The sequence below is a fragment of the Phyllostomus hastatus genome, unplaced genomic scaffold (assembly GCF_019186645.2).
Source record: "Phyllostomus hastatus isolate PE091 unplaced genomic scaffold, TTU_PhHast_1.1 phas_contig_196, whole genome shotgun sequence".
Taxonomy (NCBI): domain Eukaryota; kingdom Metazoa; phylum Chordata; class Mammalia; order Chiroptera; family Phyllostomidae; genus Phyllostomus; species Phyllostomus hastatus.
The window spans coordinates 23,469,786-23,495,171 of record NW_025333709.1 but is presented as its reverse complement, the minus strand read 5'-3'; the positions used below and the strand labels follow the sequence as shown (position 1 = coordinate 23,495,171).

The 25,386-nt window shown below is 45.2% G+C and overlaps 1 protein-coding gene across 3 annotated transcripts in view; it reads right to left on the bottom strand.

Annotated features, from left to right (window-relative positions):
- FAM114A1 (family with sequence similarity 114 member A1) overlaps nucleotides 1-25,386 on the bottom strand; it is a 60,339-nt gene that overhangs the window by 16,227 nt on the left and 18,726 nt on the right. The window contains exons 4-8 of one of the 3 annotated variants that reach the window (XM_045834513.1): nucleotides 12,413-12,526; nucleotides 12,190-12,290; nucleotides 9,183-9,317; nucleotides 6,509-6,661; nucleotides 578-701 (exon numbers count right to left, since the gene is read on the bottom strand). In XM_045834513.1, coding sequence (XP_045690469.1) covers nucleotides 578-701; nucleotides 6,509-6,661; nucleotides 9,183-9,317; nucleotides 12,190-12,290; nucleotides 12,413-12,526 — 627 coding nt within the window. Of the gene's footprint in view, nucleotides 1-577; nucleotides 702-6,508; nucleotides 6,662-9,182; nucleotides 9,332-12,189; nucleotides 12,294-12,412; nucleotides 12,527-25,386 lie in introns of those variants that run through there. The other 2 variants (XM_045834512.1, XM_045834514.1) reach the window with 2 other exon arrangements.

The window sequence follows — 25,386 nt, the reverse complement described above, 5'->3', positions numbered from 1 at the left end:
GAGAGCGCACCTGGCTCAGCTCAGTGATTGACAGCCTGACACGTAAAGCCCTGGTATGCTATGTGCCTTTCTTTGCATGAACTGTAATTTTGAGGCAGAGCATATGCAACTTACAAATACATAGAAATTAAAGGAGAGAGGAAAAACAGGAAAAGAAATCCACTGACGGACCAGCCCACACCAACATCAATCACATCCAACAACTTCCACATGCAGATACACCAATCAGATATCCAGACGTGTACTCTAGTCATCAGGGCTCTGATCAGCGAGTGGCTGCCCTTGTCCATGGGACCACACCCAGTCTCTGTGTGCCTGTGAAGGGCCGGCGATGGTGCTGGGCACCGGAGCAGTAAAGGTGCCTCCGTCAGGGGCTCCCACCCCGAGAGAAAGGACTGTAGGTGAACGTGGCCAGCTCCTGTGGCTCGAGCAGGTGCATAGCATGTTTTGGAAGTAGGAGGGGGGAGCGGTGAATGAAATGATTTCACCCTGCTCAGAGGGCTGTGCTTATGCATGGCTGCGCCGTAAAGATCACACCAACCGTTTGTCTCCCTGTGAACCCATGATTTCCCTTTACCTTGATCTTCCTGATTCTCTTCATTCTCCATCTCTTTGGCTGCAAAGATGTCTTTAATGGAAATTAGGTCATTTTTTAAGAGCTCCAGCTTCTCTCCATCAAATGATGCGAGAAATGACTGAACCTGAAAAGAGAAGTAGGTCAGCACCACTGCCATTCTCTCTTCTCCTTAATAACGTTTCCGTGCAGACGACCCTGGCTCTCCTGGGACCCAGGTGACTCGGTGTGGGAGGCAATGCTGGGCTGAGTTGCCAGTGAACTGTGCGACTCTAGGTAAGTCACATGAGTTCCCTCGGCCACAGTTTGTGAATGTTTAAAGGGAGATTAGCACTTCACCGAGGTCCTGGTGCGGTAAGCGAAGTAACAGATGTGAAGTACAGTGCAGGAGTGCACGCGGCAGGTGCCAGGTGAGCGGTGGTGGCAGCTCTTCTGTGACAGTGACTACGGACACACTTCAGTGTCAACCCAGCATTCAAACGCCAGCTGCTCACTTACTAGTTATGAGACCTCAGGTGATTTATTTAACCTTTCCATGCCTCAGCTTCCTGATTGGTAAAAGGGGGACTAATAGCATCTACCTTATAAGGGTGATTTGAAGGTTGAACGAAACAAGGTACTTAAAAGTACTTATAGCGATGATTGAGAAATTTTATATAGGCACACATAGACTATGCACATACGTACACATGTAAATAAACATAAATGAATAAATAAATAAATACACAGGTATAGATACAGTTGCTAGATATGGGTTATTGAGCTGGGGTTGCAAAAATACACAAAACACATTTTTCTTCTCAGAGATTTTGTTGTCTAGAGGAGGGAGGCCCATGTTCACCAATAAGGACAGGGCAGTTGTGAGTGGAGGCACAGTGGGGGCTCCAGGCAGGGAGCGGCCCACCCCCAGGGGAGGCGCGAGGCTGTACAGGGAGACCTCACAGTGCGCTGAGGTCCTCCCTGACCTGCTGTTCTCCCTGCCCGTCGCTTTCAGATTCCCCCTTTTGAAATGATCCTTCGTACATGCTTCAGAATTATTTGTACAGGTGGCCAGTCATGCTCTGTGAGTCTGAGATTGATTTCAATTTCCAAGATGGACAAAGTGCACGGAGAACCACATAAAAAGTGAGGTATGACTGTAGAAGAGTAAGGCTTTTAATTTTTCATTCTGCAGGTCCAACGCTTGCTCTGCAGGGAGAGCCTGCAGAAGAGGCACTGTGCCCTTTTGAATGTTTTAATATTCATTGCGGTGGTAGATTCGCACGGCAGGATAAGTGAGAGAGTTATCGAGGGCATCGGGACTCCAGAGCACCGTTTTCCTAAACGCCACCACTTTCCTAAACGTCACTAATGCAACCAGTGCCAGGGCTCTGGGCGCGCGACGTCCACGCGAACCCCATTAGCTGAGCCCAGCAGGTGACAGCGAGTGCGCCCTGCACGGTGGCTGCTGCCCCTGCTTTCGGTCCAACCTTTTCAGACTTTGTTTCAGCTCACACACTCATGTTTAGGCCCCAGGGTCCTAGACATGCCCATGTCATATTCCTACACTTCAGGTGTATTTCCTCAGGAGAAGTTTTCTAAGAGTACAACAAAAAAGGTAGTTGAATAAGCGTGTCAAGAGTAGAACACTAGTGAAAATGTACACACACATGCAGAACAGTTTTGTTTTACTGAGTTTTCTGGAGGGTAGCTCTCCCCTAGGAGTGATTGCAGTGGAGTTTTCTGCTTTGGGAAGCCCCTGGAAGGGTTTTCTTTGTTTTGTTTTTTAAGCAAAAGAGTTTTGTCAGCATGTCCACTACAGCATCATTTTTGCCTCCTCCTAGTTAGTTTGCTCTGTTATGCCAAGGCAATGTGCACTGAATCTTTATTTCAATCCAATAATAAAAAATAAGTAAATATGCACTCCTCAATAAATATTTGTGGGATGCTGGCTATCTGATTAGCACTGTGCAGTCAGGAACACCAGGGTAGACAGTCTACCTTACAGACTTTTCCTTAAAAGGGGGTGCTGGGTGCTGTTTTGAAGATTCTTGTTTACTGTTGGGCTGGCCAAAAAGTCCATGACGTTATTTCTGTACGATGGCTCTAGTAAGTTGTCTTTAATTTTATTCGACACAATTTTGTTAGATTGTATTGTGACAGCTCTCATATCAGCATGCATCTAAAAAAACTTATCAAAATTGGTGAATTATTGTGCAGCCATTTTAATATTGAAGATGGAAGAAAATACACAGCTTTTTCAGTATATTTCAATTTAGTATTCAATAATACTTAATTATTTCAAGAAAGGTAAAAGCACAACTGAAACACATACAAAAAGATTTGTGCAGTGTATGGAGAAGGTGCTGTGACTGATGGAAAGTGTCCAATGTGGTTTGTGAAGTTTCTTGGTTCTATTGATGTTTTAGCCAAATAATTCTTTGCTGTGGGGCTGTCTTATGCACTGGAAGATGTTTGGCAGCACCCCTGGCCTCTGCCTACTAGAAGCTAATCGTGGGAGATAGCCGACATGCTCAAAATATCCAAATCAATACACTTATTAGTGAAAATGAAAAAAGTGTCTTTTATTTTATGGAAAAACCCAAAAGGCCAACCCAATATTTTTGTTGAATATTGAGCATGATGGCAATACAGTGATTAACTTTTCCTTAAAGATTTACAGATTATACCACACTGCCATGCAACTGTCCTAGAATCAATCTTGTAGGTAGTAATGCTAGAAAGTCCTTATATTTTATAATATATTATATTTGCCAGTGGAATGTGAGCAGAAGAAATAGAAATCATTTCCGGGTTAAGGCTTTTAAAGATGGGAGGGTCCCCTCTACATTCTCTCGCCTCACGTTGGTGGGGTTAAGAAGGCACTAGACGATGGTAAAAGCCAATACTTCAGCCTTGGACACAGGGGTGTCCACAGGACCACAGGGAGATGCCTGCCCAGAGCCTATGCTCCTCCTTCTAGACTGCCCACCCTTCTCCAGGTGACCCTCCAGGTCCCCTTCCACGGCCTGAATGGACCTCTTCCCCAGGCTGTGCTCCTTACAGGGGGCTGTCTCCTGCAGAGAGCCCTCCTAGGCCCAAAGGATGACGAAGAGGTGGTTGTTTGCAGGGAGAGAGTGGAACTGGTATCAAGTCCTCCTCACATGTGCCCATGAGGTGCTCTGAGGGGAGGGCCGACTGGAGATGAAGGCAGGAGAGTGGGCAGGAGGAGGCTGTGGCGATCGGAGGTGTCTGGGGGTTCTAAACAGGAACCCAACCTTCCAGGTCATTACGTTAGTGTATTTGTCAAGGTAGGGTGACAGAATACATTTTCTTCAGCAGTCTCTTTCTCAAGGTCCTTTTACTTTTAAATATTCGTTTTGTGTAGGTTGCCAGATGAAATATAAGACGTTTAGTTAAATTTGAATTCTGGATAAACAATGAATATTTTTGTCGCATAAATATGTGTCCCAAAGATTGCACGTGACATGCTTAAGCTAAAAAAAGTATACATTGTTTTTCTAAAGTTAAAGTTTAACTAGTTATTCTGGATTTTTACTTGTTAAAGTTGACAACCCCAGTATAGGTCCCCATTTGTATTCTTTCCAGAGGCCGAAGAATATTAGGATGGGCCCCCGGGAGGCAGCAGACGGACAGAGCCTGGCTCCGGGCTCCCTCAGTGCAGGAAGGCTGCCCGCTGATCGGGCACCCCGCCCTGGGCTGGGAGAGGAGTAAGGACGACTCCCGGCTAATGGTTCTGACCCAGACGTTTTCAGGACTGTTTATCACAGCACCCAGTCACTACCATTACCAAGCCAAGAAAAAAAAAATGTTGTATTCCTTACTAGGGAAACTACAAACATCTCCACGTTGGGAAGAGAAAGCAGTGTGCAGAGGGCAATGCAACCCTCCAAGGGCCTCACCCCCCTCCTAGCAACAGCCGTTCTCTGGCGCTCCTGTCTGGGGGCCTGAGGCTGTTTCTCCGCTGAGACCTGCAGTGGAACCAGGCAGAGTGAAATCTCTCTCTCTACTACCACGAGAGCTTCAAGGGCCCATGCTCACCTACAACGCTTTTAGTGATGATAACAAATACATATGACATAAGAACGCATAAAAAGTAAAATGCCATCAACATTATAGAAGCGTATGCACGTAGAGATATATAAAATGGCAGCTAACATTTATCGATTGCTCATTAAGTATTAGGCATGCTGTGACTAACTTCACATGGATTTCATCAATTATTTTAATAACCCTATGAAGTAGGTTTTCATTATTATTTTCGTTTAATAGACAAAGAGACTGAGGTAAGACAGATTCAAAATCATACAGCTACTGAGCTGCACTGGATCATGTAACATTTGACCTGACGCACAGGTTTTGTAAAGAAAACTCTGTGCCTCAGTGGGAAAGTGCGTTTTCTAAAACACACCTCGCCAGATCATCGAATCCTGATTCTATGGGAGTAATTTTATAACTCTGGAAATTGTAGATAGCCGACTGCAGTGTGAAACAATTGTCTAGAGACACGGGAATGAATTTTCCCGGTGGAGCGGCAGCCTCCTGTGAGAAAACCAGGTTTGCGTCCTTTCGCACATTCACTTCAAAATCGCTTTACTCCATATAAGTCAGAGCTTCTTTGGCTTTTCCTTTGAATCAGTTACAATAGCAGGTTGGTTCCTTCATTTAATTAATGAGCTAAATAAAGTCTTTAGTTCGTGTTCATTTTAAATCTGTATAAGACTCATGATTTTCCTGTTAAAAAATTGTTCATTACTGGTATAACCATGAGATGGCTCGTGGATAACTAAAAAGGAAACAAACACAGAGAGTAACCTGTAACTCGATAACCCCGCGGGTGGGGAGTGGGGATGTGGGTCTCTACTTTGTTTCGTTCTCGGTTGCCTGGTTATGTGGCCGGTGGCATCTTCCCCTGACTAGGTGGCCATGAAGACTGTCCCAGCCTCCTCAGAGTCCCGACACGAGAGGAGAAGGCCTAGAGAGAGTCCAGATGTTTCCTCCACTCTGAGGCTCTCTTCCAAGCTCAGCTCCCTGTCTGAGCACCCGCCTCTCCCCAGGGGGTGGCCCATAGCCCCTCGGAGCCCACAGCCTCTCCCGGGAGGCCTGGAGGGCACTGCCCTGCGGCCCCCACTGGAAAAACACCCCAGAGTACAGTCAGCCTGAGTTCACACAAAAGAGCCATATATACAATTAAGTGATTTAATAGGTTTAATGTGCTTAGAATAGTGACTATGTAAGTGCCAGTACAAGCATTTGCTAACTAAACACACATGTACCCCCACCCCCCCACACATAGATCTTTTAAAAAATAAACTACCAAACCCTGCTGATTTCTGCTTTTCATGTTTTGTTTATTGGGATCACCGTAGGGGAGATACGGCCATGCAGGGCTGCTGGGTAATTTCTCAGGGTTTTGTTCAGGGGCATTCCCAACTAGAACTGTAACTGCCAGCAAGCTAATCCTGCCCTTTGTAGTTCCGACAGTCTAACAAATGGGCGATTAAATACAATATATAAGCCATAATACCAAAAATATTAAACCTCCACAGTCTGGAAGAAACATCAGCTGCTTTGTTTTCTTTGTGGGGGAAGGGAGAACGGCTTGGTAGGGCGTCTCTGATGCGTGTACTATGTCACCGAAGGGAAGTGCAGGGCCGGGAGCCTGGCAGACAAGCTCTCGAGCAGCCCTTTGCACCATTACATAGGTAGTGATGACTGTTATTGTGCCGGCTCTGTTGGGCGTGGGGAGGAGACACAGCCCAGTCCACAACAGAGAGGAAATAACGTGGAGCACAGGCTGCACAGCATTTGTGACCTTAGCATACAATGACACTCTAACAGTGAGATGTTCTAATGGCAGGTTTTCTAGCATCTTTCCTGTTTAAGAAAACACAGTGATGAAGATGTCATTTAAAAAGACCAGTGCAGACATACCTTGCTTTCACTTTCATTGGACAGAATTTCCAGAGCTTCCAGGTGTGACAAACCTTGATACTCGTCAAACAGCATCCCGTAGTGTGCAGTCCTCCCGGCCGGGAGCTGCTGCGCCAGTCTCTGCTTCTCTTTCTCCTTGGCCTCCCGTAACATCTGCCAGATTACACAAAAGTTGTACACTCCATGGTGCCCGAAAGTCCCATTTCCTGCCTAAGACGTAGGCAGCGACGAGGACTGACTTTGTATTTGTAAGAGTAGGTTTTAGTCATTTTGGAGGTTCTTTAAAAAAATGACACTTTTGATTGATTCTACTGACAATTTTTACATAATATTCCACTTGGAATTTTACATGTTCATTATGCACACAACAAAACAAAGCAAAAATTCTGTGCCTGGGGACTAGGCCCGGAAAGAAGCACAACAAAAGCTCAACACCGGCTCCCATGGAAATGTTTTCCATGTGTGCGATTAATTTCTTATTCTCTAAAATGTCCAACTTTTTTACAACGAGCAAATTTATGCGCATCAGAGAGGTTTAATCTGTCATGACAGGATTCATTAATTGCAGCGTCTGCACCTAGGCAGACTTCACAGCCGAAGTAAACGGACCTGATTTTATCTGAGTTACTGTATTTAGAATTGTGTGTGTGTGGTTATTAAATATCTTTGATGAAAACATTAACAGAATATAAGCTAATAATGTATTTCTTACTAGATATTGAATATAAACAAGAATGTTGGCTTATCTGTTCTTAGACTGATCGTGAGAAATACGACCGTGAACAGAGGCACTCTCCATGTTTTGTTGGTTAACTAGAAAAACAGCAAAATGAACACACGCCCGCCATCACTCCCAGTTTCCTGCACTCACTTTCTTTGATTCGAAGCCTTGTTTATTTGCTTCCTCATCCAGTTTACTGGGGCATTAAGTTTATAGCGTTTTTTCATATCCGTGAAGAGCACCAGTGTGTTTATACACTGGCCACCACGAGGTCATAAAGGGAAGACGGTGGAAGAACAGATTTTATTTTTTATTGTGTGCCAATAAAACAGCCATTTTGGGTCTTAAGGTTGTTGGCCGATAACCCACTGGGTCACAGCCAGAATTCTCCCTCCTGCTTGTATTTAAGACTACATCAGTGCAAGCTCCAAATTTTAAAGTTTTCAGGACAACCCCATCAAACCTCTGGGAATTTTTAACACAATAAGGCCTAGTGAAGAAGGCTGAGAGGAAAAACATTGGTTCATTTGAAACGTGCTGTCGGAGGAGAGCTCCACAGATGGACCGCCAGAAAGACGAACAAGTGGGTCCTGGGGCAAATGAAGCCTGAAACGTCGCTGGAGGCCAAAATGACACAACTACTGCTGCCCGACTCTGGGCACATCCTGAGGAGTCGGGGTTCTTTGGAAAAGGCAGTGATGCTGGGAAACAGAAGGCAGCGGGAAAGGAGGAAGACCAACTAGGAGGCAGATAGACTGATGCCATGAGAGAAGCCGTAGGCAGGAGTCTGCAGGGGCAGGGCAGGGCTGCTGAGGTCGGGACCCTGGGGACATCACTCAGTCACGGGGTCATCGGGAGTCAGAGCCGACTCAAGGGGAACGGTGTGTGTGTACATACTGGACACCGAAAATGCATTTGTGGAATGAATGAGCGAATAAAAATTACTGCTCAGAAGCAGGTTAAAGTTGGTAGTACTCTGGTGACGCAGGGCAGCAGGCCATGTGAGTTATACAGGGGCAGTGCTCGGGTGTGCCCCAGAACAGTGGGCACTGCGTGTTTTGCACATGTTTCAGATGAGTAAACTAGAGCAAACGCTGCAGATGGTCCGCACAGCTTCTGGGGTGACACATTTCTGTGAGTGTGGCTGCCCACTTTTCATCAGTAGATTGAATACAGGTACGATAAACACTGTGAAGGGGGCTCGGAAACTACGGTGACCTGGGAAACTGGCCAGGCCCAGTTCTTCCTTTTACAGGGTATGAACTTTTAGAACCATAAGAAACCTATGTTTGCTGTGTGTAAGCTGCCCCATCTGTGGTATTTGGTTACAGCAACCTGAATGGACACAGATAAATGGCATAAATGGAATAATCTTCAAGAAATTATTAAATGAATAAAGCCAGGTACAAAAGAGTGTGGTCAGTAAGCAACTCTGATTGAAAAAGTATACACATATGAATGTGTATGTGGCTACACATATCTTTATCTATAGCTACATCTTTATATCCATACGGTAATTCTGACAGAATCCATAAGCAGCTGTTACAGTGGTTGTCTCCTATGTACAACTAAGTGGCCAGGACAAGGGGTGTATCAGGAACTCAGTTTTTATTCTGTATTATTTTGTATCATTTGAATCTGAATGCCTAATAAAAGCCCTGGCTGGTGTGGCTCAGTGGATTGGGTGCCAGCCTGTGAACTGAAAGGTCACCAGTGTGACTCCCAGTCAGGGCACATGCCTGGGTTGCAGGCCAGGTCCCCATTTGGAGATGTGTGAGAGGCAACCAATTGATGTGTTTCTCACATATTGATGTTTCCTTCCCTCTCTTTCTCCTTCCCTTCCCCTCTATCTAAAATAAATAAAATCTTTAAAAATGCCTAATAAAGAAGATCATTGAGAATGTATTTATTTTACTGACTGAAAGAAGAACTGGCAGAAGCACGTCATCCCACCTGAGACAAGGACACGGTTCTCTCCATGAGCGTCTTGGTGCGCCTGAAGCCCGGGTCGCTCTCCGCGAGCACAGTCATGGTTTTCTTGCCGATGAACTCCAGGGCGTCGAGCCCGCCTGTCAAGACGCTCTTCCCCTGCAGAGGAGATACTTGCCTGAGATTACATTTTTACATTTTGCTCTTTCGCAGCAGTCAGCAACTCCTAGACGGCTCTATCTTCAAGTATTAAAATCAATATAAAGTCACCATTTTTTTCACTGGAATTTATCATCCATTTAATCCTATTTTCTTCCCCTTCGAGGAGCGCGTCGTATAATTTGTAGGACATTCAATGTTATTTTAAAAAAAAGGATGGTTAGGGGAAAAAGCCAAAGCATATTCAGGATTAATTTTGCCCTGCTCTGTGTGTATGAAGAGATATATGTTTAAGACATAAAATTAATAGGTGACCCAATTGCTACTTTTGTTTGAAAGAATTTTAATCCAAGTAACAGAGTTATTTGGAACAATCTATTAAAACATCCAATACTCTTGCCAATTTGGGGAATTCTTTAATCTAGGGCCCTGGAGGGTAGGGCCCTCAGGCTATTTCAGACGGCTCTTCTGCAGTTCCAGAAACTAGTGACTACTGCCTATAATTAGCATATTCATGAAGTGAGGCAGGCTGCTTTCCATATACCACTGGTTTTAGAAACTGTTCTCTTATATAGTTATCCTCTTGCAAATCCCTTTGTCAGCCCTGGTTTTCCTTAAAAAAAAAAAGATTGAAACAATCAAGATTTACTGGCATAAACTGTTCATATAAAGAGAACTGCTTAAATTCGTGCGACCTCTACTCCTGTCCTCCAACCACACGACAGCAATTGCAGTGTGTACACATCCGTGCTTTTCCCACCTTACATGAGTTTTACACATTACATTTTATTATTATATGATTACCTATATGCATCTTCCGATCTTCGTAATTATCACTTCAATAGCAATATTGGATTTCACTGAGTTAATGTACTTTATTATTTCCATCTTGGACATTTAGACTTTGTTTTCATATTTGAGAGCAATCCACAGTCACACAATAAAACATCTTAAAATACACCTACTGCTTTGGGAGCCCTAGGGGATATCAGCAATTCACCCTTCTGCATAATTTGATTTATTTTCTCTTAACACTCTGTGGGGGATCACTTCAGCAGAGAATCAAGTGGAAGGATGAAGGTCATAGGAATTTTGAGTAAAGGGAGACCAGCTGGGGGCACCCAGATCTTGGGAAAGAGGAACACAGCGCCCTCTGATCCAGGGTTTCACTTCCATGGTTTCAGTTACCTGCGACCAACTGCCATTCAAAAACACTACATGGAAAATTCCAGAAATAAAGAATTCACATGTTTGAAGTTGTGCGCCATTCTGAGTAGTGTAGTGAAAGCTCACGCCCTCCTGCTCTCTCCCACCCTGGATGCCACTCGTCCCTCCATCCGTTTGTCCAGCAGACCCACGCTGCGCTTGCTACTGCCCATTAGTCACGTGGTGGCTGCCTCAGTTATCAGACCGACTGTGGCGGTCCCACAGTGCTTGTGTTCAACTCACCCTTGTTTTACTTAACAATGGCCCCAAAGCACAAGAGTAGTGATGTTGGCAGTTTGGATATGCCAAAGAGAAGCCACACTTCTTTCCAGTGAAAAGGAAAGTATGCACAGGAAAACAAACAGTACACAGAGGGTTTAGTGCTGTCCACAGTTTCAGGTATCCACTGGGGTCCTGGAACACACCCCTCGCAGAGAAGGGTGGACCCCTGTGCCAGAAGGTGGGAGAGGACACAGAAAGGAATGTGAGGATGCTGGAGAGAAACTTGGAGTGCTTTGCACTGGAGCTCAGGGAGACCATGAATTCATTTCTTATACCAGAGATATTGAAAGAGCTTCTTCCCACCCCCAGCCCTACAAATTCCCCAGGGCTTACCAGACGTGTATTGCTATTTGATCCTAAAACACATTTGCAGCCCCTCATTCACCCTACTTAGCCTAGAGGTCCTCAAGAGCCAAGGAGAGGAGTGGTCCTTCCCTATTTCCGGCACATCCTGCCCCAAGCCTGGGTGGGATGCCCTCCCGTGTGCGCCCACAGCCCCTCCTCAAGCCCTATTGCACTGCATATGCCTGGTGAGTTGTCCCCGTCTTCCAGGATACTGTGTCCTCTCGTTTGTCAGCAGATGCTCAGCATGCAGCGTAGCTCCTGGTATATAGTGAAGGTTAATTATCTTTTTAAAAAAACGAATAAAGGAATGCATTGGACAGGAACTACATTTCTAGAAAAACTAGTTCGCTGGTTTTACATAGCACAAAATAAACCTTTCTTCCTGGCCCCGAAGACCCGCTAGCTGCCTCAACTCATTTTTTCATTATTCATCTGTTCCGTTGCCGTTGCCGATAGCAAGTTTCTTTAAGAGGTAGGCAGCTCCCCCAGTGAGGGGTGGGTGTGGGGAGGGGGAGACTTGGAGTTACCAGAGGAAGTGAGAGTAGAGATTGGGAGGTGGGAATGGGGGAAGAACATTGGTCTCAGTTATCTGGAAACACTTTAGAGACATCTCGGGGATGTTGTTCCTGACCCTTTACCAGCGTTTATTTTTATTTAAGTGCTTTATAGAATGTTTCGAACAGAAGGTTAAGGGACACAGAGCACTGAGGGAAAACAGCTGTCCCAGCTCTAAGGAAGAGCCCTCTCCCCCCAACCAGACGCTGTCCTTGCAGCCGCTGGAGGACACTGTTCCATGAGCCTGAACAATGTGCCTTTTAAGCAGCAGCTGTCTGTTAAACATAAAACGCATTTTCTTGTGCTCTTATTATTCTGGTTCCAAGATTACGCCTACTCTGCCAAAAAGCACCACAAAACCACGGTCCGAAGTTATGAACAAGGCTGTCTTTTCTCTGATGTACCTTGGTCACGGGTAAATAGCGATATCAAAAGAAGGTGCTGGGAGGTGCCATGGAAACAGAGGAGGCAGCTGAGGACTTACTGTGTTGTGAACCACATTGGTGATGGCTGACAGCATGCCCCGAGACCCCGAGGACGGAGAAGTGGGTGGGCCTTCCGCAGGGCTCTGATCTGCGGCTGCATCTGCTATCAACGAGAGAAGCATCCTTTCAGAGTTCATTCTGCTGATCTGGAAGTTTCTATTTGTGCATATAGTGTAATACAGCCCAAGTCCAAGAAGCCCCCCGAGTAAGTATGTCACTCACTTTGAGGGGCGCTGTTTTCCGTGTCGGGTTGGGCCCCTTCAGGGGAGCCGGAATTCCCGCCATGAATCCGTAGAGTGGCCCCTGCTTTTTCCTTGACTGCTGTCAGTCCGTGACCTATCAGGAGAGAAAAATGTGGTTCGTGGGCACAAGAGAAATCCACGGCCTGCAAATGCCACAGCTCATCTCCCAGAGTTGTTGTAAGAAAGTGTGGTGAGGAACAGCAGAGACTTTGCAGCCCCCTGGACGTGGGTTCGAATCCCAGATCAGCCTCTGCCTAGTTCAGCGATCTTGGAGAAGTTTCCTATTCTGTCAGTGACTCGGTTTCTTCATTACTGTTGTGAGGAGCAACGGGAGAAACCTTTGTCAGGTGCTCTCAGGTGCTTTATTATTCCCTTTGGCTTCTCACACTGTCTAACTAGCAACCTGGGATTCCACACCTTAGATATTATCTGTGAATAGTGTTCCTGTCTCATCCTCTTTTCTCTTTTCCCAGCTCCTCCAGGCAGGTATGTGTCATTCATTTTTTGATTTGTCGCAGGCCTTCCACTGTTATTTGGTGAATTGAAATCGGTTGAGCTTTAACCTCCTCTTTCACTGTGTCAGTTATTCCTTTCGCATGGACAGAGCAGGGTCTGATGTGTCAAAATCAAAAGGCAAGTCAGTGGGAAAACCAGCAAGGGCACCCCGCAGCTCTGACTGTTGTCTGAGGCGGTAACCGCATAAACACAAACTGTGGGAACAGTCAGCCAGGATCAAGGGCAGTGCTTTCACTCCATCTGCACAGGGACAACGCCTCCGTCTCCCAGACCTGGGGCAGTGGGTATGTGGTGACTATTTGGTAAATACAGAGCTGACCGTCTCACCCCCAGCCCCACCCCCAACACACATACCTTTGTTTTGATAAATATTATCATCTACATTTTATCTGCATGGTTTTTTTCCTTTCTCTCCCCCTTACAGGCCCTCATGAGGAGCTATCACTTTCTCAGAGTGCCCAGACTAAACAAAAAGTTAACAGTCTACTGATGATCCTAAGTGGCTGTTTGAGTCCTCGGGGGAGAGACAACGCGTGCTGCCACCGTCACACCTGCCTCCACCCGAGCTCCCCGGGGAAAGTGGAAGATGGCACTCGGGTCTGCGAGACCTCAGGCTGGTAAAACCCAAGGCAGCAGCAGTGCTAATACATGGGGGGAAAGTCCCAAGTCATGGCAGTGTTTAGAGCCAAAGAGAAGCTCCTGGGCTTACACGGCACTGTTGAAACGACCAACGGCCCACCTCCTGAATAACAGACAGACACGGATGGGCCCCAAACCCAAACAGTAGTACCGTATCAGTTGTCACGTCGTCAGAGCTATTGTAACATAATTAGGACACTGGTGTTCATACGACACAGGACTAATTATATGCAGTGGGAATCACCTGTCATTATACAGGATCTAGAAAACCTGAAACATTATTTACAATGTTTACAACATTAGTTACATACAGAAATCTATGTCTCTGTTCATGTGCAGATCATTAAATACAGCTCAAATTCATTGTTGAGTTACAGTGGGGGAAAAAGACGCACTGTAACTGATAAAAGTAATACTTGAATTAATTCTCTCTAGCTTCCAATGAATTCCAAACATTTCAATGGGAACTTACTGGAGTCACAAGAACACATTTAAGTTATAGAACATAATCATCTAACATGTTTACACACTGAGTCCATATTCCTTGCCCTCTTTTAAAAACATATTTCTCTACCTGGCTGGAGTAGCTCAGTGGATTGAGCATGGGCTGTGAACCAAAGTGTTGCAGGTTCGATTCCCAGTCAGGGTACATGCCTGGGTTGCACGCCATGGCCCCCAGCTACCGCACATTGATGTCTCTCTCTCTCTTTCTCCCTCCCTTCCCTCTCTAAAAATAAATAGATAAAATCTTAAAAAAATAAAAACAATAAAAACATATTTCTCAAATGGAAATAATGTACACCCAGATCTGAATCTATGATTCTCACCCAGATTTCTGAGAGCTGAGATCAAGCGATAAATGATTCGGAAAAGGCTGGGAGATGCCTGCTGCAGCTTCTTTGCAAAAGCCATATAGGAAAGACGATTCCACCTCCTCCTCTGGGACCGTTCGGGGTTTGTTAGACCTCACAGCCATCATCTCCCCTTTCATCTGCTCCACCCTTTGTGGGTTAGGGTCCTGTTTGCCCGGGGAAGGGCGGATTCTCACCATCTCAGAACACAAACCATCACAGATGTGTACGCAGAGGCTGCCTCTAGAAAAATCGCTTTGTTTCTGAAGGAAGTCCCATTTTTATGTGCAAATAAATGGGATGTGTCTGTTTACCAGACATGACAATAGGCTGCTACTCCAACTGCGAGCGTGCGCACACACACACACACACACACACACACACAGCTTTATATTGAGGTATAATTACATACCAAGAATTGCATGTATTTCAGGTTCCTCCAATTATATATTCTGATAAATAGTTTTTTTTATGAATTCTTTTGTTAGTAAAAGTGCACCTTGACTGCATTCTACCAGAAACCTAAAGCCATGGTTTTTCAAAGCTAAGGTTCACACTGTATACCACACCCTACTTTGAAGAGTAACTTCTAAAACTTTGCTGAGTGCGACATCTAGTGCCCAGAACCAGGAAGTAAAAGTAAAGAGTCACTGTTGCCTTTGGCTGGGGGGGGAGGGGGGGATGCAGTCTCAGATACTGACAGGTCCTACCTGAAACAGAGAAAAACAACAGACCCAAACAATACTGCAGTGCACAGTTCTTAGATTAGTTTCTTCACATGTCATCACACACCTTAGCAACCTCACAGAGACGAAAACCCTCCAAATTCCATGCTTCTGGAGACAGAATATCCTCTACCCCTTGACATAGTGCAATATTGCCAAGAAGATAAGAATGTTGTATAAATGCCGTGATACTGCATAATTTAAAAACAAATGTTAGGAAAAGGGAAATTACTCTGACATTCCGAGGGTATGTGTTATCCTGGATGCAAAAAGACAATAGGTTCAGATAAGGTGAAGACTGGCCTTTGTCCAGGATGATACCAGCCTAGGACATGACTACACATCATGACTCACTTTTAATTAGAAAGTTTTAATTTCAGACCATCCTATGTGGTTACTTTAGGTCTCTGTGTTTGTAAGGCCACCATGCAGGCCTCCCCTGAGCTTGGCAGGTTTAGCATGTGGCCCCTTTTTCATCTACAGGACAATAACACGACAGGCAACTACTGGGCTGAATAGTATCAGGACAGGCAGCTCCCTGGCTGAGTTATTTTGCAATAGGCATCTACTACTGCAACAGACAGCTACCCAGCTGGGCTGTGAGGATATCGCAACAGGCAGCTACTGTCACAAAAGGCAACTTCCCTGCCAGGTATTCTCACAAGAGGCAGCTGTTATCACAAGAGGCAGCTACCCGACCAGGCACTGTCACAAGAAATGGCAACTGCCAGGAGAGGCAGCCATTACCACAACAGGCAGCCAGTATTGGAAGAGGCAAGCAACTATCACAAGAGGTGGGCACTGTTGCGGCAGACAGACACTATGGTGACAGGAGGCCACTGTGACAACAGGAAGGCACTATCTCAAGAAGCAACCACTATCACAAGACACAGCCACTATCATGACAGGCAGCCAGTATCACAAGAGGAAGACACTGTCGGGAGAGGTGGCCAGTATTGCAAGAGTCAGCCAGTATCACAAGAGGCATTCATTATTGCAAGAGGTGGCCATTATTGCAAGAGGCAGCCAATATCACAACAGGCAGCCAGAATCATGATAGGCAGCCACTACTGCGAGAGGCAGAATGTATCACAAGAGGAAGATGCTGTCATGAGAGGTGATCAGTATTGCAAGAGTCAGCCAGTAAGCAAGAGGCAGTCACTATCACGAGAGGCGGCCAGTATCGAGACAGGCAGACACTATCATGCCAGGCGGTCACTGTCGCAACAGGCAGTCAGTATCGTGACAGGCGGCCAGTATCATGCCAGGTGGCCACTGTCATGACAGGCAATCAGTATCTCAATAGGTGGCCACTGTTGTGACAGGTGGCCAGTATCATGCCAGGTGGCCACTGTCACGACAGGCAATCAGTATCTCGACAGGTGGTCAGTATCGTGACAGGCAGTCACTATGTCTGGACAGGCAGTCAATATCGTGACAGGCAGTCACTGTTGCAACAGGCGGCCAGTATCATGCCAGGTGGTCACTGTCATGACAGGCGGCCAGTATCTCGGCGGGTGGTCACTATTGCAAGAGGCAGCCACTATCATGACAGGCAGTCACTATCTCGAGAAGCGGCCACTATTGCAAGAGGCAGCCAGTATCACAACAGGTAGCCAGAATCATGAGAGGCAGCTGCTATCTCGAAAGGCAGCTACTGTCAGGAGAGTTTGTCTCTATCAACAGGAGGGCACTATCACGACAGGCAGCTACTATCACAAGAAGCAGTCTCCATCATGACAGGCAGCTACTACATTGAAAGGCAGTTACTTCCACAGAGGCATTCATTACTGTGAGAGGCAACCCCTGTCACGAGAGGAAGATGCTATCACAACACACAGCCACTCTCATGAGACAAAGACACTATCGAGACAGGCAGCTACAATCTCGAGGGGCAGCCACAATTTTCAAAGGCAACCACTGTGTGAGAGGGCACCACCACGACAGGTGGTCACTATCACAAGAGGAAGACACCATAACAACAGGCAGCCACTACCACAACAAACCCTTACTGTCACCAGAGGCAGCCACTATCGAGAGTTAGCTTCTACCGCAACAGCAAGACATTATCACAACAGCCAGCTACTATTGAGAGAGGCAGCCACTATTGCCAGAGGCAGCCACTATCGTGAGAGGAAGACATTATCACGAGAGGCAGCCACTCTCTCGAGGAACAGCTACCCAGCCAGGAGCAATCACGAGAAGCAGCTGCTATCACGAGAGGCAGCTACAGGGGCCAGACTATGTCACGACAGGCGTCTACACAACCTTTCCCACAATAGGTCAGCAATTGCAGCGGGAATGCATGGCTATAGTGCCACCCTCGTGGGAATACTCATGCTGCCTTTTCAGACAAGGGAGACTATTTCTGGTGGTTGTTACTCCCTGTACGTGCTTTGCCCATGACTTGTCCACTTTTCTCAAGTGGAGCGAACTCCGTGTTCACCAAATGGGAACTGTCTGTCTTCACCCTGCCCTTCAATATGGTGATAACCCTGTACCTTTCAGCCACGGGCTGAAAGGTACAATCCGTTCTTCCCAACCACCTTGATCACACCTGAAACCAGTTCCCAGTGTCACCTGGTCTGAACTCAATGCCCTGCAGCTACTAAAATCCCTGCTTGTGGGTGTTGGCCAGACATATGGCTGTGACAACCTGTGGACAGGGCTCATTTTCCCAGGCGCCATCCTGCTTTCCTCCCCACTCGTGTGCCTGCATGTTGCAGTGGGGTCACTGGTGGGGACAGCAGAGCACTCAGTCTTTCGGCTCCACTTAAGGACACCTACTCTGGACTCTGCGGTTACAACAGCTCTCTGGCCTGCATTGCGATTGGAGGAATGTTCATGGCACTCACCTGGCAAACCCACCTCCTGGCCCTTGCCTGTGCCCTGTTCACTGCCTACCTCGGAGGCAGCATGTCGAACCTGATGACTGTGTGTCCGAGTGTCATGTTGTACCTGGCCCTTCCACTTGGCCACACTGCTGTTCCTCTTGCTGAACACCCCCCCGCCCCCAATCTACAAGATTCCCCTCAGTAAAGCCACTTATCCTGAAGAAAACCCCATCTTCTACCTACCGGCTGAGAAAGGGGTGGTCGAAAGCCCTCTGTGAGCACAACCTTCCCCCACACCCGTGGTCACACGTCATTTCTGACTAACTGCCCAGGTGGCCTCCAGGGCCCCAGCAAACCATGGTTTTCCACTAGTAGCCGCTTTCCCACTAACCCACTGGCGATCTGTTCTTCCATTCATTTTGTAGTTTTCTTTTAGATTTCAGGAACATCCCCAAAAGCGTGAGAGACGCATCCATGTGCTCTTTCTAAGGCATTTTAAACCCTTACGGGGTGTAGGCACTAGGACTGGAATATATTTATAAAGCCAGAATGCTCCAGCAGAAAGATAAAGTGAGACGGAACTAATTATTGATATTTATTGATATGTTTGATGTTCAGTTGGCTAGATGATGTTAACGGCATTAAAAATTAAGCTCTGTAAGCCAACTAAGCCTTAAGCGAATGGAATTCATGGTCACAAAATCGAAGTCAACCCAGAATTCTCAGATAAGCAGCCTGGCTTGTGAAAATCGCTCCGGCTGCGGGCAACGTGGCAGAGGTGCAGTGACGGCCGGGCCCGCCCCAGGACGGCCTTGGCGTTGCTAGTGCACAGTGTGGCACTTACAGCAGATAAGCCTGGGTGTTTTCAAGCTGACAGAGTGGCAGTAGGGAGAAAGGGCTTTTGTCAGTCAAAGTTGTTTTGTATTGTTACTTTTCTTAGAGATTGCAAAGGATTTTTTAGGTAGAATTTATTATCTTTTTCGTGCGAGAATGTCCCATTCAGTGTGTATCAGTCCAGTATTTCGGAGCATGCAGGAAGTGCAACTGTGGAACCCTAAAGGTTTTTACCTCTTTGGGTTTGCAGTGCTCGGTGCCAAATATACAGTTTGTTGAATCAATAAACATGAAAAGGGAAGTAAACTTACAAATAGTTTAGGGAGAAGGTCACTTTTTCCTTCTCTCAGGAAAACAAACCAACTTGGTTCCCACTTAAAAACCCTGTGACCAAAGGCTTTTGAAACCACGACTTGGCAACAGTCACATATACTCCTGGGGAAAAATTAAAATTTCAGTGTCTGAACTGAAATATTTCTCATTAGGGAATTCGTGAAGTAAGACTTGGGGGAGGGGGTGAGAAAAGCAAGCATCACCAAGGATGACCAGGAGTCAGGAACCTGGCGGGGGCTGAGTGAGCCGGAGGCCTCTTCAGTGTCTCCAAGTCCATCTTCAGAAGGAGCCCTGCCCAGTGTGCTAATTCCATACCCCCTCCCTGTGTGCTCACACAGGCTTGTGAATAAGAACATGTTAAAGCCTTGTACATTGTCTAGTTTAAACGGTATTGGTTTTCCCAAGCTATTTTTTTCACTAAGCATTAACCTAAAATTAAGTATTTTATGAGTTTTGTTAAAGAGTTTTATATAACACATTTTCATGTAAGAATACAAATAAATTATACTCACAAAAAACAACAACAATAACCCCCAAATGTTAAGTGATTGGCTGATGTTTAATTTATCACCTACACTCTAGTGGAAAAGATCCTAAAGAGGAGTTAGGAGTCTTATGGAGGAATTTTGATTTCTTCATTTATTAGCCATGTGGCCTTTGAGAGTAACTTAATCTCTCTGAGTTTCTGCCCTTGTGTCTTCTCTGAAAGGAGGATCATAACATTTTCCTTCCATGGTTTTGTAAGGTCACTGAGGAGAAATATGAAACTTTTGGTATGGCCTAATATGGAGCACTTTTCATGTCTCAGGCATGGGACTAAATAGTTTTATTTTTATTTTTTTAATCCTCACCCAAGGATATATATTTATTGATTTTAGAGAGGGGAAGGAGAGAGAGAGAGAGAAACATCGATTAGTTGCTCCTGTGCGCTTCCTGGGAATCAAACCCACAACCCAGGTATGTGCTCTCACCAGGAATTGGACCCACAATATTTTTGTGTATGGCATAGACACTCCAACTAACTGATCTCCCTGGCCAGGGCATGACTAAATATTTTTAGTTCAGTGAATTATCTCATTGAATCTTCTCAACACTCTTACGAGTTAAGGGATATTATTACAACCATTTAACAATCAAGAAAATGAGACCTGGTGATGTGATACCACTTGCCTGAGGTCCCAAAGCCAATAAGCAGCGGAGGTAGGATTTGAACCTAATCCTTCTGACTCTAGAACTCACATGCTCAATCACTATGTTATGTTAAAGTTTTATATGCCATTTATAGTTGATTAAATGTCATCTTAGTCCATTTTTCTATAACTCCTTGAAAATTAGATCTTTGTGAGGGGCTTCCTCATTTTAAAAACATTGGTTTATGTTAAAATCAGCTCCACTTACTTTACCTTGACCAAACAGCAAAGTGAAGGTCACCCCTGCAGGGAGGATTTGGAGACCTAACCCTGCCCCTTCCAGCCACACCTCGCATAGCTTGGTGTTTTCAGGATTAGCCCTGTGCTGTGCAGGCACAGATCGCAGGACACTGTGTCGTGCTTTCTTACACCTCCAGTGGAATTTTTCTTCTCAAAAAGCACTACAGCCCTGGATGGTGTGGCTCAGTGGTTGAGTGCCAGCCTGCAAATTAAAGGGTCACTGGTTCAATTCCCAGTCTAGGGCACATGCCTGGGCTGCAGGTCAGGTCCCCAGTAGGGGGGGGTGCGAGAGGCAACCACACATTGATGTTTCTCTCCTTCTCTTACTTCCCCTCTTCCCCTCTCTAAAACAGAAATAAATAAAATCTTTTTAAAAAAGCACCACAATTTCACCAGGCCCTCTTCTTGAGAGTTCCACTGAGATCAAAACTCTAATGAAGGGAGTTCTCCCCTTTATCTGCAGGATAAAAATATTTGTCGTAGGTAGGAGGGTCTCTGTGATCAAGTGATAATGTAGGGGGGCAACAGCAGCTCCAGGCAGCTCTCTGGATGCCTGGGTAGCTCTGGGTGCTTTCTGGGTAGCTCTGGGTAGCTCTGGGGTGCCTGGGTAGCTCTAAACCCTGTTTTGTGCACTCTCAGCGCAAACCTACTTTTGCCCCGCCTCATATTGACTGCATTTCAGCCTCTTCTATCAATGAACTCAAGGTATTATAGGAAGTTGTAAGGAGCAGTGGTTTAGAAAAACACACAGGTGGTGTTGCTGTGCTCGGCTACAGAAAACTTCAGTGCCGCAAAGAGGGGACCCACCAATCTTCCCTTTGGAAAGCTCTTCCCATTCCATGACAATGGTCAACGTCTCCTCTGTCACCAGACTGCCCTTGAGGGTCAAAATTGACAGGAAATGTTTCTGAACTGACAGTGTTCGCCTGGCCATGAAACAGAAAGTCATTAACCCCTGGGTTGTATTCATAGATTTTAAAGGATTGTGAATCCTACTTTCTTTAGTTTCTCTTTTAATATATTCATTTTTGGAAAGGAAAAGACAGGAATGATATAAAAAGAAAAGAAATGTTATATGAAAAATTAAAGCAATCTAAAAAGGGGGGAGCCCCCTGCATGAGTTAGCAGGTGCCCTACTTGAGGGTCCTTCAGCATATGGGACCAGTAGGAAGTGACCAAGAATCAAGCTCCAATCGTGATTCTTGAGAATTCTTGTCTCATCAGCCATGTCACATGAATTCATGTGACATTAATAGGGATTTACACAGGTAAGAGTTCTCATTTTAGCATCATTTTGAGAAGTTTGCCATTCTCTATAATAAACACTGTCAATATTTCTGACAGTGCTGGCAGAAGGGTTTCATTAAAATGTGCAGAAGAAAAAAAACGTGTAACTTGGGAAAGGAGGCAGAGGGGGGCAATGGTAACTTTGAAAGGTAAACAGGCAGATCACATGCACCTTCTCCTCCTTGGGTCCTGTTGCAGAAGGTGTTTGGACTCATAAAACGGTCAAAACTAGAATTTTAAATGGACATTTAGGTCTTTTGTAGTATCTAGGAATACAGTGCTCTGTTCTGCCATGGAACTTTCACTTAGCAGAACAGTTTCGGCATTGTCAACTTTCATTTGATTATTGATTATCGCTCTTAGTATGTTCTATGAACAAGTCAGGTCTCTAAGATGCTTGTAGAAAATCACATCTGGTTCTCACAGCATAACTTTGAAATTATCATCAAACTCTTATTTTTTGTACATTTCTCTTTCCCATTCTGGTTTCTGCCTAGATCTTCGATAATAACCATTTTTTTAGATTTTATTTATTTATTTATTTTTAGAGAGGGAAGGGAGGAAGAAAGAGAGAGGGAGAGAATCATCAATGTGCGGTTGCTGGGGGCTGTGGCCTGCAACCCAGGCATGTGCCCTGACTGGGAGTTGAACCTGCGATGCTTTGGTTCGCAGCCTGCGCTCAATCCACTGAGCTACGCCAGCCAGGGCTTGATAATAACCATTTTTTTAAATGGAATTTTATGAACTTGTCCTAAGGCATGGGTGACAGGTGATCAAGTCTTCTTGGAATGTGATGACAGTGCAGCTGCGAAGGGAACTAACACGACAGTTATGGCCTTTCCAAAAATAATTGTTGGCTGAGAAATGTTTGGTTTTATATAAGCATTGGGAAGTCAGTTTTTCTCACTTTCCTTTAATTTTGGGGTCAACATTGTGAGTCAAAGACAAAATAGAAAAATACAGAGTAGCAAAAAGTCAATCAATTGTCTGTATTTTTCCACTTAGCACAGTACTTGCAAGTATCTTTCTCCTTCTATGTGTAGCTACAGAATATGGAATTATCATGTTCCAGAAGTTGGAAGAATTTGTCTCATTTCCCAACCCCCACTTTTTCAAATAAGGAAGTTGAGTCTCAGAGAGATGAAGTGCAGGACGCAGCCAGTTAGTGACAGTTTGTGACCACAAGCTAGTAGCAGTCAGGACCTGGCCTCAGGTCCTATGACGCCTGGTACAGTGCTCTTTCCAAGAGAGAACCACCTTCTACGGGTTTCCATTTTCCAATTACTGTATTTTGCCTTATATAATGTGCACTTTTTTGCCCAAATGTTTGAGGGAAAAATAAGGATGCACATTATACATGGGTAATACTAATTCCCATGTAATTATACATACATATATACATATACACATAATTGTACATGTATATGTATGTATACATATATAATTATAAACATGTATAATTGTATGTATACATATATAATTATATGGGTAGTACATAATTATAATTATATAATTACAATGCAAATTATACATGGGAATTAGAACTAAAATGTGTGTGTACATTATGCACAGGAGTGCATTATACACAGCTAAATATGGTATTCTCCTGCCAACTCTAAACAGTTGTAACTATTGTGATGGCAGTTTTTCAACACTGAGAAGCATTAGTTTCTGTTTCTAGTGCTGAACCGACAGCTCTGTGTTCTGTTACAGACCATGTGTTCTGCACTCCTGTCTGCAATTGGAATTACCCTGGGGGTAACATGAGGTTACTGAAATCAATTGCAGTGGAATACATGGTTACTTTCTTTATTTTCTATAGGCAATTTATAAACTTTCAAGAGCCTGTCTACTGCTCTGAGTGCTCTGTTTTCCAATAAGTTTCTTTGCCTTATGGTACTATTAATGCTGCAAAGCCCTGGTGGATATCACGCCTCTACATAACGGAAGGCATGCCTAGCTCACCTCTCAATTCAATATAGAACACAATCCAGGATGTTACCCATAACTTTTTCCAGCTTCTGTTCACAGATGGCTGAACCCTATTCCAACCCTGTTTCAGGCTGTGAGCCCAGCATTGGCACCTCTCCATTTGTGGCACATTTGTGATCCTTATTATATTTTGGGAGTCCGACTCTCGACCACCACCACTTCCTGTTTCCAGCTTTGGAACCCATGGCTTTAGCCTCCCCTTATGCTACATGTTTTTGTTCTCTATCAGGTCCACAGAGATACTTATCTAGTTTTAAAGTATATATTGGTATTATTTAAGCTACTATTATTGTGTAAAGTCACAGCACATCTGGACCAGAAATCTCTGAAATATGTGTCAGGAGCAACTTATGGGTGGTATTCAGTTACAATTCTTTTGTGTGCATCGGGGTCATGGTGACCAGGGGGGATGAGCAGGTTCAGTCTCTACTTTTCTAAAGACGGCTCCTGTTTGTCCAAAGGGACTCTTGGGATGAGCCTCAACATTTCAGAATGTCTTCGATTTCCTTCCAGTGTCCTTTCACCATTGTCTGTGCAAACAAGAGAAGAATGCCAAGACTCAAACACTTCAAAATTCCATCATGCAGCCAGAGCCACAGAATGGTACTAAGTTTCTAGAATTGGTGAGGACTTCAAACAGACAAGGGCAGTGGGGTAGGCGGTGTGGAGAGATGGCCCCCGAGATTCTCGCCTCCTGGTGTTCACTCCCTGTGAAAACACCTCTCGCTCCCTCGAGTGTATGCAGGAGCATGAGTAGAATGGGATCACCACCCCCATGATTAGGTACTGTTACATGGCCTAAGGGAAAGGATTTTGCAAATGTAATTAAGGTCCTTAATCAGTTGGATCTGAGTTCACCAAAAGAGAGATCATCCTTGATGGGCCTGAACTAATCAGGTGAGTCTTTAACACGCAGGGGCCCTTTCTAAAGTGAGAGCTTTAGAGTCAGAGGGAGATTCTCTTCCTGGCTTTAAAGAAGGACCTGAGGGAAGTTTCAAGGAGCTGAGAGTGACCAGTGAGAAAACAGGAATATAAGTCCTACCGTTGTAAGGCACTAAATTCTGGCAACACCCCATATCACCTTAAAAGATGACCCCGAACACAGGTGAGAATGCAGTGGGCTGACGCCTTGACTTCCGCCTGGTGAGGCACCGAGCAGAGGCCCTAGCTGTCTGTGCCTGAACACCCGCTCTACAGGAGCTGTGTGCTCATTGGCGTGTGTTGTTTTAAGCTACTAAATGTGTGGTGATTTGTTAGCAATCGAAATGAATGCAAGAGGACATACCAAACATCATTTTGATGTTTTATAGGCCAATGTGCAAATGTCATCCAACCTCGGAGGAACCGTATCTCCACCAACCATACATGAGAGGGAAGGTGGCAGTGGTGTCTCACACGGTGGTCATGCTCAGTCACGGGCAGTGATCTCTTTAGCCTTTTCTGGGTCAGCCACTAAGCAGAGCACAGTATCCCTCCTACCCGCACTTCTTCTATTTGTATTCGTGTCTCAGTG